The 18,378-nt window shown below is 46.9% G+C and overlaps 1 protein-coding gene across 1 annotated transcript in view; it reads right to left on the reverse strand.

Moving 5' to 3' along the window:
- The window catches only part of SLC2A9 (solute carrier family 2 member 9), a 198,903-nt gene that overhangs the window by 44,453 nt on the left and 136,072 nt on the right, over window positions 1-18,378 (reverse strand). The window contains 2 exon segments of the mRNA XM_078002570.1: window positions 7,197-7,272; window positions 10,242-10,343. Of these exon segments, the coding sequence (XP_077858696.1) occupies window positions 7,197-7,272; window positions 10,242-10,343 (178 nt within the window).

Raw genomic sequence — 18,378 nt, forward strand, 5'->3', positions numbered from 1 at the left:
TTACTTGGAAACTGAACTCCAAGCCCCTGGCTGGGACCCTTCTTATTCCTCTTTGTGCTCCCAGGGCTGAAGGACTAATTACAATGTTACTGACTTAACCTCCATTGGCACTGGGCATTGCCCTGTAAAAGGACATCAGAGTGTGGGGTCTGACATGGGGCGCCCAACAAAGCCACAGGCAGGAGCACATCACATTGTTGAATTTGCCTGTTTGGTTCTCAGAATCTCAAAACAGTTTTAGATAAAAGCGGAAATGAATCTCTGCCATGCATTGTCGACAGGGGTGAGAACTGGTTCTTGGGAGGTGGCAAGAAATCTTAAATATCACAACGGTTTGCAGAGCTGCAAAAGCTTAGCCCTACCTGATGAAATCTTACTTCTTAGTGTTTCTATCCTTTTGTTATGGAGAAATTTAACGAAAATTAGTTTACCCCTGAAGTGGTGGCAGCTTCCCACTGTTGTTCATCCCGGAAGGCCTCCGTCTCTCTCTGGTTCCCTATCCCTGCCCACAGGACTATAAATAGTCCATTCACGCACTGCTTTTAAAATCCTGGCAGTCCATGCCTGTAATCTCAGCACTTTGGGAGGCCAAGGTGGGAGGATAACTTGAGCCCAGGAGTTCCAGACCAGCTTGAGAAACATAGCAAGACTCTATCTCCACAAAAAAATTAAAAAGTTAGCCAGGTATGCTGGCATGCACTTGTCCCAGTTGCTCAGGAGGCTGAGGTGGGAGGATAGCCTGAGTCCAGGGGGTGGAGGCTGCAGTAAGTCATGATCACACCATTGTACTTCAGCCTGGGTGACAGAGTGAGACCCTGTCTCTAAAACAAACAAACAAACAAACAAACCTGCAAACAAACAAACCAAACCCTCCTGACCGTAGCTCCTGATTCCCTGATGCCTGCTGGAGCTGGATGGAATTCCACATTTCTATAATGGTTTGGAGTTCACAGGGTAGTTTCAGATAGTTCATCTTTTAAGTCCTTTCCCTGAAAGCCTGTGCGGTACTGGCGTGGCGTCTGGGTCTTTGTTTCTGGACAGGGACTAGCACCAAGGCTGGGGTTAGTTCTCACCTTCTGAATACATTCATTTTAGAGACATTGATGTGTCCTGAGCAACGGCTACTATTTAGTTTTAAGTCTAGATTTGTGAGACTTTCCATCTGATTTTCACTAAACAATTTTTCAAAAATTATGACTATATACCAGTTTAGTGTCGTTATGTCTCTTAACTTATAGCTGTAGTTATTTTAATGTGTATATGTTTATTTCTTCTATCCAACACTTTCTGCTTGGTCAGGAGGGTTAGAACGTCATTTGTCATTCTGCTTTGCACACAATTCCCTAACCTCTGAGGGGGAAAGGAGTCATCTGATTTGACTCCCCCTAAAGGTCTGGGATACTTAAGGTAATTGGGGCGAGGCCAAGGCCATGGATAGGGTTTTTTCTTTCATTTAGTATTTCTTCATTCACTTGTTTATTCATTCAACAAGTAAGAATGTGCCTGTAGCTGCCTAAGCACCCCATGCCAGGCAGGGAGACCTTGCTGTCTGCTGGCTGAGCTCCCTCTCGGGGCAGTGCAGGCTGGTGCACAGAGCCCTCCCCACTTGGGGTAGTGCCGGCCCCCCTGGCATGAGATTCAGAGGCAGACCTAGCTAGGCTTGAGTCTGGACTCCACCTTGCCACTTTTGGGATCATGGATTCAACCTTGCAGGCATGAGAGAATTGAAAGGGATCACGTATGAACAATGGAATTTGACACACAAATTGTGTCCTACTTTTTTCCCTCTCCTGCCTCCTGTAAATCCAGTAAGCAATCATTATTCATTCCCAGGTCTGTCTCTTTTGTGGGCTCCTCCAGCACCGGAGGAGTTAAAGGACTGAGCCCTTCCACTTGTAGGACAGGACCAGGATGCTTCATGGTTCCTTCTTTTCAGACGTCGCAGGTGCAGGCCTGGCATTGAGACAATGTCGCGCAAGTGCGTGGCTTTCACTCTTTATGTTATCTGATGCTCCTCCCATCTTCCTGCCCCAGACTCTTCTCCTGGGTCTGCTGGACACAGCCTTTACCCGCTCTGGATCTCACCAGGCTCCCATTGGGGCACACCTGCTGTGTGCAATCCTAAGAGCCTGGCTGGGATGATCAACGTTGTCTGCAGGAGGGTTTTGCCCTGGGGTCAGTCGGGGCCAGCAGCCAATGCAGTTGAGAACGCCAGCCCCCTTCCTCCTATAGAATGTCTAAGTGGTCATTCTCACCCGGTTTCTGTCCCTCTCCTCTTCCTCTGTGGGGATAGGGGATAGAGACACTGTCTTGTTCATACTTTTATCTCCAGCTCCCAGCCCAGGGCTGGCACTGTGGCATAACACACAAACACACACACATACACACACACACACACACAAAATTGCAATATATATATTTGATTTTTGTCCCTAGTTTTTGGCCCAGATTTCTTAAAAGCCTTGGGATTTCTGGAATAACAAGAGTGGCTTTTGTAATTTATAATGAAGCCCTGATGTGGTGACTCAGGTGGGCCATTAGATGGTTTCAAGGCAGCAGTGGCCATGTTTGGAGGGCTGGAACCTTCAACTCCATCTTCCAGCCTCCAAGGAAGGCAGAGGGGCTGCAGGCTGAGTTCAATCACCAATGGCCAATAATGGAATCAATCATGGCTACATAATGGAGCCTCCATAAAAACCTCTAAATGACAGGGTTGGGGAGTTTCCCAGTTGGTAAACACACTGAAGTGCTAGGAGGCTGGTGTATCCAGAGAGGGCATGAAAGCTCTATGCCCCCTGACACACCCCCATACCTTCTCTATGCCTCTCTTCCACTTGGCTGTTTCTGAGTTGTAGCCTCTGTAATAAAGCAGTAATTTTAAGTAGGGCACTTTTCTGAGTTCTGGGAGTCATGCTAGCAAATCATCAAACCTGAGGGTAGCCTTGGGAATCCCTGAATTTATAGTCATCAGGGCAGAAGTGCCGGCTCCCTGGGACTCTATTTTTGGCTGGTGTCTGAAGTGAGGAAAGTCCCGTGGGACTGAACTCTTTAACTTGTAGGCTCTGTGCTCGCTCTGGGCAGGCAGTGTCAGAATTGAGTTCAATTGTTGGACACCCAGTTGTTGGTGGAGACAAATTGGAGAGGTGGTGTGGAAAAATGACATGTATTTGGTGTCAGAACACACACACACATTTGGTGTGAGCTGTGGTGGTAGAAAACACCACACACCACAGTAGGAGGAACTCAATGAGTATGTTTTGAAAGAATTCATGAAAAATACAAGCATTTATTGACTGCTGACCCATAGTCAGGCTGTGTGTTTGGATACAGGGGATAGAAACAAGGTTCTTGTCTTTGAAGCAGTCCCTGATGTTAGGGGGACTGACCAACAATGGCCATTGTAATAGGGGTGGGGGGATCCACTAGGAGTTAATCCAGGGGGCTGTGGGAGCCCAGAGGGTCTGTCTGTTTCTAAGAAAGCCTCAAGATGCAGTATGAGCTGACTTTTTGAAGATGAGAAGCCACACCTCAAATAGATGAATAAGAGTGGTTGTTGCAAGTGGGCAAATAGCACATGTAAAGGCTGGGACCATGAAGTGTGTGTGGGGGGCGGGGGGCAGCTGCCTGTGGCTCCAGATGGCTGCAGCGCAGGGAGAATGTGGGATAGAGAGGGAGGGCAGGCAGGGCAGGCAGAGCCGACCACGTAGGTCCCCTCAAATGCTAGTACGCTCCTGCAGTCTTTCCAGTTGAAATCAATGTGATAAACAGAGGGGTCCTTTTTCCAAGCAAGGTATGCACTGACAAAGGCATTTCCACCAGGACCGCTCCGTCCTCTGAGGTGCTCGGACCTTAATTCGCACCTTGATAATGGCAATGGCCTTACCGCTCCATCTTGTTTGCATCTGTCCACCCCACTGAAACACAAACTCCCCACAGAGGACTTAACTTGGTGCCAGGCACAGAGTCAGGGCATCATATTATTTTTAAAACTGGAATTGACACATTTTGGCAATGATCTTTTCTCAAAAGGTGAAGCTCTTTTCTTTTGCCTCATTTGTTAGACTTCCCTGCCACTGCCTTGGAGTTATGCACACAAATAAAATATGCAGCAGGAAACTGCCTCTCTTGTTTTCTTTCTTTTCTTTCACTTAATTTCAACTCCTTGCCAAGTCTTCTTACATCGACCTGTTCCTCACAGAAGCTGCCTCAGGCGGCCTCCTGGCCCCCTTCTGGGAGATCCATCCCTCTTCTTTAATCATGGAGAGCAGGCCAGTGAGTCTCTCCGCCATTCAGCTCTGAGCGTCTTCCTGCCACATTTTCCCGGGGTGGCTCCTCTGGGGACTCGCTCTTCCCTGTCCACTTAGGAAGATGCAAGATGATCTCACAGTCTAAGTGGCAGCTTTCCTTAGACAGGTAAGTTCCCTGAGGCTTTAAACTGTACACTATCAATGTGAGTTTAAATGAAGCTTCTAAACCCCGGTCAATCTTGTGGCTAAAGTCATTGCTAGTCAGCAAGGCGCAGATGCTGGGTCAACACAGGGGGTTGAAGGTGGACTGGGGAAGTGGAGGGCAGGGGCTGACAGGTGATCTGCGATTGGGAGGCACAGGCCGCCTTCCCTCCAGGAAGTCTCATAGACACTGATGGGGAGCCCAGCATTTAAAGCCCTGGAAATGCAGCATGTTCTACAGTCAAAAGAAAGCCACAGTTGCAAACAATTGGAACAGAATCAGGATCATTGCGAAAAGGCTTGGGGGAAACAAAAAAAGAAAAAAAAAAAAAAAACAGAGAAGGCTAAGCTTTGTGGTTTTGGTTAGCAAGGAACTTCAGGCAGATTTGTGGATGAGTCCAATCTGGCTTATTTGTGTGAATGGGTGGGGAAGAAGGTCAACTTTTCACTCAGATACAATGCTGACATTTACTGTTTCTTTTGGGAAAACAGCTGTTATGGAAAAAAGAAAACTCGAGAAGCACTAAATCACACCGAGAAACGCACAGCTTTCTTGCCCTCATGACCTGCGCTTATCATAGTGGCAACGCCCATGGGACCCTTCGCAGGGGTGGCATTGTCCCGGATAACTGTCCTGGGCTGACGGCTCCAGGCCCCTGGCGGGTGTCTCTGCCTCCAGTTTCTTCTCGCTGCAGGTCTGCCCTGTGGCATTCATGCACACAGATTCCCCAACAGACCTCTAGGGAGTTCCACAAAACTGCAAATCCCTAGTGCAACATCTAAGACGCTCTGAGATCTGCCTCTAGCTTATCTCCGGACTCTTCCTCTGTGTCTCACCCTGCACTCTGGGCAGCGGTTCTTGATGGGCACACAGCTATCATCGGATGAGGCCTGAATATCCGTGTTTGCTCTGTTTTTTTTTTTTTTTCCCTAAGTCACCAGGTGATGGTAATATATTCAGCCGGGGTTTAAAAACTGCTCTAGCCCAGTGGTTCTTGAACGTGGCTGCACCTTGGAATCATGCAGCGCTAGAAAATGCCAAGCTTGAGCCCTATCCCTCCAAGATTATGGGCTGGTTGCCCTTCAGTGCAGCCTGAAAACCAGGGCTTTAAAAGCCCTGGTGACTGAGCAATGTTTGAGCACCACTGCTCTGGCCCTGGTGGTTTATTTAAGGTTCCTTTGACATGAACTTCTTTCTATGCTCTGGCAGTGGCTGCTCTCACTGCCTGGAAATTCCTCCTTCCCTACCTCACAAGCTAGCCCACTCTCCCAGTTCCAAATTTCAGAGCTAAGGAACTATAGCAGGGGTTGACAAATGTTTAAAATAGTTAGAAAGAAAATATATGAAGCTTGTCAGGCCACATGTGGTCTCTGGCATGCATTCTTTCTTTCCCCCTTTTAAAATGCAAAAGCCATTCTTGGCTGGTGGGTCATACAAAATGGGCCAGGACCAAATCTGACCTGTGGACGTAGAATTGCCTGTTTTGTGAGGTGGTGAGTTCCCTGTCAATAGATGTAATCAAGCCATGGCTGAAGGAATTCCTGGCAGGGAAACCATGACTAGGACTTAAGCTTCTGATAAATGACTGAACTAGAAAATCTTTACGGTCTTTCCAAACTTGGGATGACTTAATTCTAATTCGTCTTAGGCCCTGGAAGGTTTCCTCGTCTGCCAGCTGACCTCCCTCCAGCTCTGAAGTCATTCCCATGTCGTGTTCTGCCTCAGTTAATTGTGAACATCTGCATATGCCAGCACAGACTTCATTTCAACACCAAGTGCTAAGATTTAGGGGTCTTCGAATTTAGGAGACAAAGACCGAAGATTGTTCTTGACCTCTGCATTGAGTTCATACCTGAAGCAGGAATGGCTGCAACCACAAAAATCAACATGCTTTTAATTCATCCTCAGCCAAGCTGCTTTGCCAACTAGAAAGAAACGAAAAGACCAAGAAGCCCCCCTTCTCAGTCTGACCTTGGCCTCTGCTGGAGGTCCCTGCTGGACATGGACACAGAGCCAGGGAATGGTAGGATCCTCAGTCGCATTGCATCCTTGTCATTGTACAGATGGGGAAACTGAGGCTCACAAAGAGAAGTCTCTCCTACTGACCCATGGCTAGGAAACAGCAGGGCTAGAAATGAGTCCTGGGTAAACGGAGACTGGGATACTCCAGTTGCACACTCACGCAGGTACCATGTAAGCTGTTGGTGGGGGCCTGGGCCTGGCAGTCAGGCCACTCCACCTACTCACTCATGCAAGTCACCTTCCATCTCTGTCTTCTTTGGAACTGTCCTCAGCCTTAAGTGAGCTTACACAGGTCAAGTTCTTAGCCAAGTATAACACAAAATCAATGATTAATATGTCTTAGACATGGCCATGATTATTGCCACATCTTTCACCCTAGACCGTAACTGCTTAGGCACAGACTGTGTGACTTGGTTGTCTTTGATTCATCACAAACCAGTGTCGCCTCTGGCTCCAAGCCCTCCCGCGTGTGAACTGCTCTTGCTGTGCGGTGGGATATTATCTCCCACTCATCTTCAGGTGAGCCCGTTTTCACTTTCTGTGGGGTAGACTGCAGACAGTCGGCTACATTTCAATCGGGCCAAAAGGAAGGCAGCAGACACACATCCCCAGTCAGGCTTTGCTTCCTCTGGGCTCTAGGTGCCCCATCTGTATGAGGAGAGCTCCCCAGCTTGGTGACGCCATGAGCCCCTGGGCGGGGCAGTGAGGAGGGAGGGGCGCCTTACCTGGCCCACTGCAGAAAGAGGCGATGATGGCCAGAATGTCCACGATACTCAGGTAGGGGACCCAGGGGGCACGGTCCTGGGAGAGAACAGGGAGTGGTCAGGTGAGGAGGTGATGGTGTGTCCAGAGGACCTGAGTTCCCACACCAGCTCCTCCTCCACCCATCTGTGCGACCTTGGACAGGTCACTGGATGTCCCCAAGCCCCAGCTTCAGCATCTATAACATGGGAACAATGACAACCCTTCAGTCATTCCATCTGCTTATTTTATAGCCATGATGAAATCAGATGAAGCCTGTGATGAGTTTGACATAGTCCTGGCATACAGGAAGTGGTAAATAAATCAATAACTCACATTGATTGAGTGTTTAGTTGGCAGCAGGCAATATGAGCAATTTTCACAGCTTTATCACATTTATAAAAGTTCATCATTTTCAGCAAACTGACACAAGAACAGAAAACCAAACACTGCATGTCTCGCTCATAAGTAGGAGTTGAACAATGAGGATACACGGACACAGGGAGGGGAACATCACACACCGGGGCCTGTTGGGGGGTCAGGGACTGGGACAGGGATAGCATTAGGAGAAATACCTAATGTAGATGATGGGTTGATGGGTGTAGCAAACCACCATGGCACATGTATACCTGTGTAACAAACCTGCATGTTCTGCACATGTACCCCAGAACTTAAAGTGTGTGTGTATGTATGTATATATATACACATATATATATTTCCTCATATACATTTTAAAGACGTCTATATTTTGTTTTTAAAAAGTTACCTTAGTTCTGGTATTATTATATAAAGAACCGTATTTGTACCCCTGCCGTCTTGCAAGGTGTGAGATGAGTTAATTCATTTCACGGAATGTGTCTGGAGAAGCTGTCACTCATCTGGGGGTTGGGCGGCTTGGTGCTGGTTGCAAAAGGATGTTTTGGGATTGCTCCTGCTCTAGCAGACTGGACGGCTGAGCATAGAACACAGTGTCACTGGTTCTGAGTGTGTGGGGGTGCCAGGGCTGCCCCAGGAGAGGCCACCTGACTTGAAGGGAAGGTAAGAGCCTGCACTCACCTCTGTAGGTTGAGCCAGAGTCAGCCCAGTGGGAAAGGAAAGGAAAGAGGTTCCAGGAGGGGGTTCAGCATACACAAGGGCACAGAAGCCTGAGAGGGCACGGTGCAGGGGTGAACTGCAAATAGTCTGGAGTAGAGGACGACGGGTACAGAGGGCAGAGGAATGGGGAACTCCTTACTTCCCCTTGTTCTGTGTCCAAATCCATTAGCTCTAAGGGTTGAGAGGAGCTTCGTGGACTTTCGTAAGCTGTGTGAGAATCTGTACGAAGTCACTCACTCACTCACTCATTCAACTGATTGATCTCAGCTGCCCCTGAGTGCCATGCACTGGGATGGGAGGTGGCAATGCAGATATGGTTCAGGCATGGCCCTACACAACTCACTCACTGTCTATTGGGAGAGAGATGCATCAACAGTGAAAGTCAATGGTCCGTGATAAGTGATCTCACAGGGTTCCCCCTTGGGGCTTATGGGAACTCAGGAGAGGGCACCTCACCCAGACTTGGAAGCAAGGGGAGGCTTCCTGCAGGAAGAGGTGTCCAGGAGTGTCCAAGGCTTCCTGAGTCCAGAAAGCAAGGAGAAGCTAGCCAAGCACAGAAGAGCCCTAGGAGAGGAAACTGCCAGGCCCCTTGAGGAGCTGCCGGGGGCAGGGTGTGGGGCACTGGGGGAGACAAAGGTGGCCAAGCCAGGAACAGCTCTGAGACCTTGTGAAGTGAGGCTTAGATGGGGTTCGTGGGCTTCAGGCCTTCCTTTTAAACTTCTGACACAAGTTTCAGAAAGACAATGGCCCAGAACATCACCCAACTAGCTTCTTGAGAACTTCAGAGGACTGTAAAGATGCCCGGGCTCGGGACAGCTTGGGCCTGGCTGTCAGGAAGGAACTGCACCTGCTAGTAAATTGTCCTTGAAGGCAATGCTTCCACCTCCTGCCAGTCAGCGTGCTCGCCAGCCCCACCTCTTCGAAGGGCACCCATCAGACACCACCATGCTAACAGTGCCTTTTTCTAGAAACATTTGGGCCACTAAGACATTTGACAGGTGATCAAAATGTGCACCTATCAATTTCCAGATGCATTTTTGAAAAATGCAAAGATTGATCAATTGCTGCAACCTTGCTTCACGCTTCCCATGGCACCAAGATGAGTTGGAGACACTGAGGCAGTGTTCAATTAATCCAGGCTGCCCTGAGCCATGCAGGGGACAGAAGCCCAACATCTGGGGATCTAATCCCAGCTTGCCACCTTCTGGTGGTGCAACCTTGGGAAGCTTTTTTATTTATATTTATCCCTCAGTTTCCTTATCTCCATAAAAGAAAAAAATACCGATGTTGTAAGGATGAAGTCCTTCGTCACCCCTCCACCTACATGGACGTCCACTGAGTGCTGGTTCCAAGTGCTTTCCGTGCATTTTCTCATTTCATCCCACAACACCCCTGGACGAAGGGACAACTGACTGTTCCATTTTAGAGATGAGGCCTGGAGAGGAGCTGACTTGCTGAAGTTTCATTACCAGTAAGGAAAAGCCGAGATCCACACAGGCTGTCTGGCTCCAGAGCCACTGTCTATAAAATTGTGACCACTGGGGAAGTGGCTGATATGCAGCACCTGGCATTCATGCTGGGCGGTGACAGCTGGAAGCGGCATCTTAGGGTTGTCTAGTGCAAGCTCTTCTATTCCGCAGATGGGTGAACTGAGGCTCAGAGAGGGAAAGTGTCTTGCCCAAGATCACACAACTCGTCAGCGGAAGTGACAGGACCAGAAGTCAGGTCTCTCATGTCCCAGTCCAAGGAACCCTCACCAAACCCTCTTCACTGAGACCCTGAGCAGCTCCAGAGATGAGCTGCCTCCAGGGAGAGCTTTATCACAAGCACTGCTGGTAGAAGTATGAACCCACAAATCAAAGGCCCCAAAATGATGAAGCCAGAAGCCAGCTCCATGCTTATCTTCCTCAAATGTGACAAGCACATCATCTCACCTGCAGGGTCAGCATGATGGTGAGGGTCCCAAAGAAGAGTGCCATTAGCCCAAAGTCACCAATGAGGAGGGGTCTCCGTCCCAGGTGCTCAATGACCAAGCCCTAGTCCAGGGTAAAAGAGAGAGAGAGCTATTATTCCATTTGTAACCACAATGTGGCACTGGGAACTGGCAATGGCATCACGATTAAAAACCGGCTTTGATCCTGAGACAGCTGGGTCACCTTCTTCACAGCCACAGCCCTGAAGCAATGCCCTTTATGAGAAAGGAAAAAGTGAGGGAGAGAAAGTCACAATTCTTGAGCACCCACAGTGTTAATACGAGCACGTTCCTCCTAATCTTCCTTGCTGGGGTGGACTCCTCCAATCAGGAGTTTGGGAGGAGGAACTGGATGGATGTGGTCAGCACAGGCCTTCTCTCCCTTCAGAGCCAGCCTGCATGGAAGGCGATTCCTCTGTGTTTCCATGTGGTGGGTTTCGTAGGGGTAGGCACCCACAGCGGGCGCAGGGGTGGGAGTAGACAGAGAAGCCCATGTCGTTTTCCAGTCTGCCTGTGTCTGGGGGAGTCAATTTCATTGTGGGATGTGAGGTGGGGAGTCCCTGAGGAAGTCCCTAAAGCTATGTCCTCCAAGTCCGCTTCCCTCAGCCTAGGACTGTCACTGACCTCCATCTGGCTGGCTCCTGTGCCCCCCGCGCCCCCTGTCCACTTGGTCAGAAACAGCTCCTCAACTGCCAATGACTGGAAGAGTAATCGTAGCTGAATGCCAGAGACAGAAAAACCTGGGTTTATATTCTGGCTTTACTACTTTCCAGATGTATGAACTCTGGCATGTGACTTCACTTCCCAAGGCCCCAGGGCCTTTATCTGTGACAAAAGAATCGAAATATCCTTCGACAGGAGTGTCTGCAGTGGAAGTGAGGGTTAAAAAAGAGACTGCATGCAATACACACATTAGGTACTCATATTATGTGAGGTATCCTCCTCTCATGCCCCATTTCACAAAAAGAGAACACTGAGGGTCAGAGAGGTGAGACAACAGCAGACACCACAGAGCGAGCAGGTGAGAGAGGGCCAGAAATTGAGCCCAGGGTATTTGAATAAAAATTCATGGATTTTCTCAATGAGGCAATCAGGTGAGGCTTCCTGGAGGAGGCAGTAGCAGGCAGAGATGTGGAGAGCTTGTCAGGCAGAGGGATTAGTGGGAGCAAAGGTTTTGAGGCTGGCAGGTCCTCATCACGACAGTCATTTATCTTGGGCAAGGGGAAGCAGTGACACTGCTGAGGGCCATGAAGCCAGAGCACACATGCCTCCTGCCTGCCAGCTTCAGGTGACGGCGCGAAGGTCACAGCACTGAGATGAATAGTTGCAATCCTGCCCCAAAGCCTCAGGGTTTCTCCACAATGGAGTCCAGCTGCAGGGACCCCAGCGCCCTCTACCTCTTCCTCTTTCCTCATACCCTGCTCCTTAGAGGGAAGCAGGTGAAAAGCCATCTAGACAATGGACGGTTGTTCTGCTTGGCAGAGCCGGCCAGCACTGAGCGGTGAGTGACAGCTGCCTGTGTGAAGGGCATAGCCCTGTGGGTCAGCTGAGCACCTTGGCCATGTGTTGCTGCCTGGGGCCACGGACCTTTTGGTCCCCTAGGCACGAACGTTGAAGGGACCGGAGGGTGCTGACCCAGAAAGGCAGAGGCCTGGGAGGAAAACGTGCCTGGCTGATGACTACATGTCTCAAAAAGGCATTTCTAGTCAGGACAGGTTACACCAGCTTTGCACCCAGGACAGGTTACACAGCTCGTCCAAGTCTCAGTTTCCCCACCTGGAAAATGAGAATGCTAATACCGTCTTTGCAGGGTAACTGTGAGATAAAGGGAAAGAACTCACAGTGCCTGAAATAGACTCATGAACAAAAGAGGTTGCCAATAAATGGCAGAAAATATATCATTCATTTTAACTAAGGAGTGCCCTGGGGGACCTGTAGCCGGCTGTGTGGCCTTGAACAAGTTAATTAACCCTTTCATGCCTTAATTTCTCATCTTTTCTGATGATAATGGATAGATATTAACAGCTAGTCTGGATGTTAACAGCTAATGATCATTTACTGAGCACCTACTATGTGCCAAGCACTGTATTAAGCACTTTGCATCCAGCAGCTTATTTAATCCTGACACCCTTGAGTATGTTCTATTATTTGCTCCATGTTACAGGTAGAAAACCAGAGGCACAGAGGCTTTGAAAACTTGTCCAGGGTCACGTGGCTGGTAAGTGGCAAAGCTGGGATGATCTACTAAATCTTTTCTGGTTGTTGATACACTAAATTTTCTTGACATTAAACTAGAAATAGACAATGCCACCACTTGGTGACAGCCCAGTGTCCCATCTGGATGTCCAGCTCCTGGACCCAAACAAGAGCACTGATGGCTTTTCTGGTCCTCGGCATTCCTGGCTCTCTGATTCTCTTTCTTCACTTGAAGGCCAGGCGCCTTCATCTTTGCTTCCCCAGAGCCTAGAAGGATATCTGACAGGTGTGGACTAGGTATTTCCAAGGGAGTGAAGGTCTGTCTTTGTAAGGCAGGCAGAATGATTCTCATTTGCAGAGGAGGACAGTGAGGTTCGAGAACGCTGAGGGACAGTAACTTCACTTGGTGGGAAGTGGGGAGGGAAGTCAGGCCCAGCGAGAGTCATGGGGAGAAGCAAAGACCAGCAGCTTCTGAGAAAGAGAGAGCGGGGGAGGGATTGAGGGAAGAGGGAGAGAGGCCTGCATTTAAAGCATCCCTTCCTCCTAGGACCTCATGAGCCGGGTCTCATCAAAGGGGAGACACTGATGGGGCTGTCGTGCCAGGGCCAATGCAACATGAGCAAGGGAGCTGGGTCCCACTGCCAGGTAGGACTCCTGCAACGGTGATGGGAGAAAGAGCCTAGAAATATCAGGCGCTTAGAGAGATTATGAAATTGTGGGCCCAGAGAGATTACGCTGATCTCTGTGTAACTCATACCAATTTCAGTGTAACAATGCAACACACATTAATCTCAGTGCAACACATGTCAATCTCGGCATGGCATGCTCAGTGATCTGGGCCCAGGATCAGAGGCCAAGAGTGACTATGGTATTTATCAAAAGTCACCTGGGGCTAATTATTCAGAGAGAAGGAAGAGGGATAGATGCTGTTTTAAACCAAGGGGCAGCTGCAAATGTCCACACCCTTGGACTCAGTCACTCACCTTCTAGGCATTGATCCTAAGGAAATAGATGTTTGGTCAAAGACTCATGGACAAGGACCTTCGTTGGTGTGTTATTTATACTACTGAGGAAATAGAAATAATCTAGAAATCCACCAACAATTAGTTAAATAAATACTGGAATATTTAGATGATAAATATGTAGAAATTAACATAATTTAAAGAATTGTAAAATGGTATAGGAAAATTCTCAGGGTACAATCTTAGGCGAAAAGAGTAGGACATAAATCTGTATATACTAAAACACACATGTAGTTATATAATATAAATTACATATGCAGAAATAGTTTATAATGGCTAACTCTGGTTGGGGGAATATGTGATTATTATTTTATTTGTCTGTCAGTTTTCCTGATTTTCTATGGAGATTTTTGACTTAAAAACACCAAAAAATAGATTTAGTTGAAGTGTGTGGATGCAAATCTCTGTCCATCCCCTGTATTATGTCTTTATTCTTTCCTAATCACCAAAGATTTCCAATACTCATACTGGCAATTTTTCATAACTGTGTAAAATATGATTTTGGTACAATCTTTAGATGTCACAGCTTTTCTTGTGGCTAACAGGACAGAGCCCAAAGTTAAGCTGTTGCTGAAAATGAAGGCTGTTCATAACTGGTATATGCAGGAACTTTGTCTCCTAAGCTTCTTAGGGGAGTTGGATTAGAGTATCCAGTGACCTGGTGCTGAAATGACAACAGAATGTGCCATGAAAGAGCATCACAGTTGCTGGGAGATATTATTACACTGGGACCAGCATGTGTTACATTGTCATACTGAGATCAGCACATGTTACATTGTTATAATGAGATTAATATGTGTTATATTGTTACACTAAGATCAGCATGTGTGCCACTGTTACACTGAAATTAACATACATGGTTACTGACTTCAGTATTTTAAAGTTTTTAAAAAAGAGTTTCAAGTGCATCACCCACAATTTCAGAGTCAGAAAGTGTGCTTACAAAAGTCAGTTGAGAACCATTTTCTTACACCATGATGCTGACGTTCAGATGCTTTGGAAGGGGTGGGCTGAGGGACATGTGGCTCTTTGTTTTGTTTCCCTAAAGTCTCTTGCTGAACCAGTAACTTGAACCGATGAAAAGCTGAACACATTCTCCCTGATTTGGAAATGATCTTTAAAGATGGTCCAGGAACATACCAGGGAAACAGCTTTCAAAGAGAAAGAAGGGATAAAAACAACCCTCCTATCCGAGAATCAGTCTCCCGGCTCTGTTCTTCCTCCCTCCCTCCTTTAAGTCCAGTTAAAGTGCACCCTGTCAGAAGGGATTAGAGCGAACATGATATTTCCACTTGACATTAAAATCATGAGTGAAGACATTAACTCAGACGAACAGCATACTGAAGGTTACTGATGTCAGCTGGGGATGAGTGTCAGAATCCTAATGCTCCCAGGAAACCCCTCTGGGGGCTTCAGAACCATGGGGTCACCCATCAACTCAGCCCCCATTCACCCAGCACCCAGTGCCCTTCCCCACAGGTCTGGGACCTATGGTGAAATAATAATGGGAAACTTTTGTTCTGGTTAGGATTTTAAGAAGCAACTTTATAAAGGTGTAGTTTTCATTCAGTATAATGTACCCATTTGAATTGCACAGTCTGGTATGTTTTAACAAATTTATATACCTTGTAACCACAACTACAATTAAGATATTGAACGTTTCCATCACTTCCCAAAATTATCTTGTGTCCCTTCCCCCAACCCCAGGCAACCTCCGATCTGCTTTCCAGCACAAGGATTCGATTTATCATTTCTAGCATTTCATATTGTTTATTGCAGTGTTTTCGAGATTCATTCTTCTTGTTGTACATATTTTTTTTTTTTTTTTTTTTTTTTTTTTTTTTTTGAGACAGAGTCTCGCTCTATCACCCAGGCTGGAGTGTAGTGGCACAATCTCGGCTCACTGCAAGCTCCGCCTCCCGGGTTCACGCCATTCTCCTGCCTCAGCCTCCCGAGTAGCTTGGACTACAGGTGTCCGCCACCACGCCTGGCTAATTTTTTGTATTTTTTTTTAGTAGAGACGGGGTTTCACCATGTTAGCCAGGATGGTCTTGATCTCCTGACCTCGTGATCCGCCTGCCTCGGCCTCCCAAAGTGCTGGGATTACAGGTGTGAGCCACTGCACCCGGCCTCTTGTTGTACATATCAACAGTTTTTTGTATTGCTGATCAGTATTCCATTGCATGGGTATACCAAAATTTGTTTCTCCATTCACCTGTTGACCCAATAGCTGTTTCTAATTTTTAGCTCTGAGAAATAAAGCCATTATGAGTATTGATTGGTATATGAGTCTCCACGTAGACATGTGTGTTGATTTCTCTTGGGTAAATACCTATGAGTGGAATGACTGGGTTGGATGGGTAAAACCTTCATAAGGAACTGCTGAAATGTTCTCTGAAGGGGTTGTGCCATTTTACGTTCCCACCAGTGGTGGGAACATCCTTGGCAACACATGGTATTATATCAACCATTTAAATTTTTGTCACCCTTTTGGTGAACAATGGTATCTCACTGTGGGTTTTAGTTTTAATTTGCCTGATGACTAACAATGTTGAGCGTCTTTTCCTGTCCTTTTTGATGTTTTCGATATCTTCTTGGGTAAAGCATGTGTTCAGATATTTTGCTCATTTTCAAGTGGGTAGTTGGTCTTATTATTTTTAAGAGTTCTTTATGTATTCTGAATTCACGTCCCCTCTCAAATGTGTTTTATAGGTATGTTCTCCACGTCTGTGACTTACCTTTTTATCTCCTTAACAATACCTTTTAAATAGTCAGTTTTTAATTTTGATGAAATCCAGCGTACCATTTGAAAAATGGTTTGTGATTCTGTATCTTTCCTATCCCAATGTTGCAAAACTTTATTCTTTGCTTCTAGAAGTTTTAGAGTTTAGCTTTTATGTTTAGATACACGATCCATTTTGAGTTAATTTTTTGTATGGTGTAGTAAGAGTTGCCATTCACATTTTTCCACGTGGATATCTACTTTTTATGGCACTATTTGTTGAAAAGACTATCCTTTCCTCATTGAATTACTTTAGCAACTTCTTGTTTTCCGGACTCCATTCTGTTCCATTGATCTGTGGGGCTGCCCTTATGCCAATCTCATGCTGTCTTTATCCCCATGTTTGAACATTGTTACACCCCTTACTATGTACCAGGAATGGTTCCGGGTGCTTCACATATATTAATAGCTTAATTCTGATAACATTTTCTTGGGGTAGGTGCTATTGTTATCTACTATTATATCCAGAACTTGAGGCTCAGAGGGGTTTAGTAACCTGACTAAGGTTGCACAGCGAGTCAAAATTCAAGTCTAGGTACTCTGGCTTCAGAGTCTTGCTCTTAACCCTTGTGCTCTACTTCCTCTCCTCAGTGTTTCTGAGGCAAATACACAGTCACATTTGTCAAAAGAATAGGCACATGCTCCCAAAGTTTTTCTCCCTTCATTTGTGTGAGCTGCCTGAGGTCACTGAGAGCCTCCAACAGCATTGGCACTGGGGCACAGAGAAGACAGAACCAGGAGTCTCTTTCCTTGGGGAGCTTTATGGGCTGAATTGCATCCTCTCCAAAAAGGAAATATTGGAATCCTAATTTCCTATTCCTAAGAACGTGACCTTATTTGGGAATAGGGTCTTTATTTTTAGGTGATTAACTTAAAATGATATCATTTGGATGGGCCTCAATCCACAATGACTGGTGTCCTTGTTAAAAGGGAAAGTGTGGACATGGAGACAGACACGCACACATGCCTGTAATCCCAGCACTTTGGGAGGCCAAGATGGGTGTATTGCTTGAGGTCAGGAGTTCAAGACCAGCCTGGCCAACATGATGAAACACCATCTCTACTAAAAAGAATACAAAAATTAGCCAGGTGTGGTGGTGCATGCCTGTAATCCCAGCTACACGGGAGGCTGAGGCAGGAGGGAGGTTGAATCGCTGGAACTGGGACGCAAAGGTTGCAGAGAGCCAAGATTGTGCCACTGCATTCCAGCCTGGGTAACAGAGTGAGACATTCCATCTCAAACAAACAAACTAACAAACAAAAAAGACATAGACAGAATGCCATGTGAAGATGAGGCAGGGGTCGGGATGATGCTTCTGCCAACCAAGAAGCACCCAAGATCACCCTGCAAGTTCCCAGAAGCTGGGAGAGAGGCACTGGACGTTCTCCCTCACAGCCCTCTGGAGAAAGGAGCCCTGCACATGCTTTGCTCTCGGCTTCTGGCCTTGAGAACTGTGATACAATAAATTCCTGTTGTTTAAGCCTCGTAGTTTGTGGTACATTGTTTTGGCAGCCTGGGCAAACCCATACAAGGAGCTAACACCTGATGGAGGGCAGGGCTTGTAATGTTGCCTGCTAAATGATTGAATGTATGTAACAAAAGAAGGAAGGTACTCCCCAAATATGTGCAACTATTATATGTCAATAAACAACATTTAAAAAAGGAAGAGCTGGAGGGAAGGAAAACATTGCCTAAAATTTCATTTATTTCAAATTTATTTCAACTAAAGCTTCCAAATCTGATTTAATGTGCTTTCATATTATTTTACATACATTACTTGATACACACTTTATTTATTGCTCATTGTCTATATTGTATTCAACGTGTATATCTCTCTATATAAACTGCATGCGGTACTCCGTGCACGGCAGGAGTTCTTGACTTTCTCAGGGACCACAGCGTCCTGCATGAGTTCCTTCCTGTGCAAGCTTGAGCCTTTTGGTCACAGAAGATGCCCCATTCTGTGTCCAACTCCAGGCCGGGGCCTTTTAAAATTCTGCTGATTACCTAATCCCCGACCTTGCTTGGTTTGATGCTTCCGGGTCTGTGGGCCATGTGGACTGACTGTCGCAGGGCCCGAGAAGCCTACCAGGAGGAA

Source organism: Macaca mulatta, chromosome 5, assembly GCF_049350105.2.
Source record: "Macaca mulatta isolate MMU2019108-1 chromosome 5, T2T-MMU8v2.0, whole genome shotgun sequence".
In the NCBI taxonomy this organism is placed as follows: Eukaryota; Metazoa; Chordata; class Mammalia; order Primates; family Cercopithecidae; genus Macaca; species Macaca mulatta.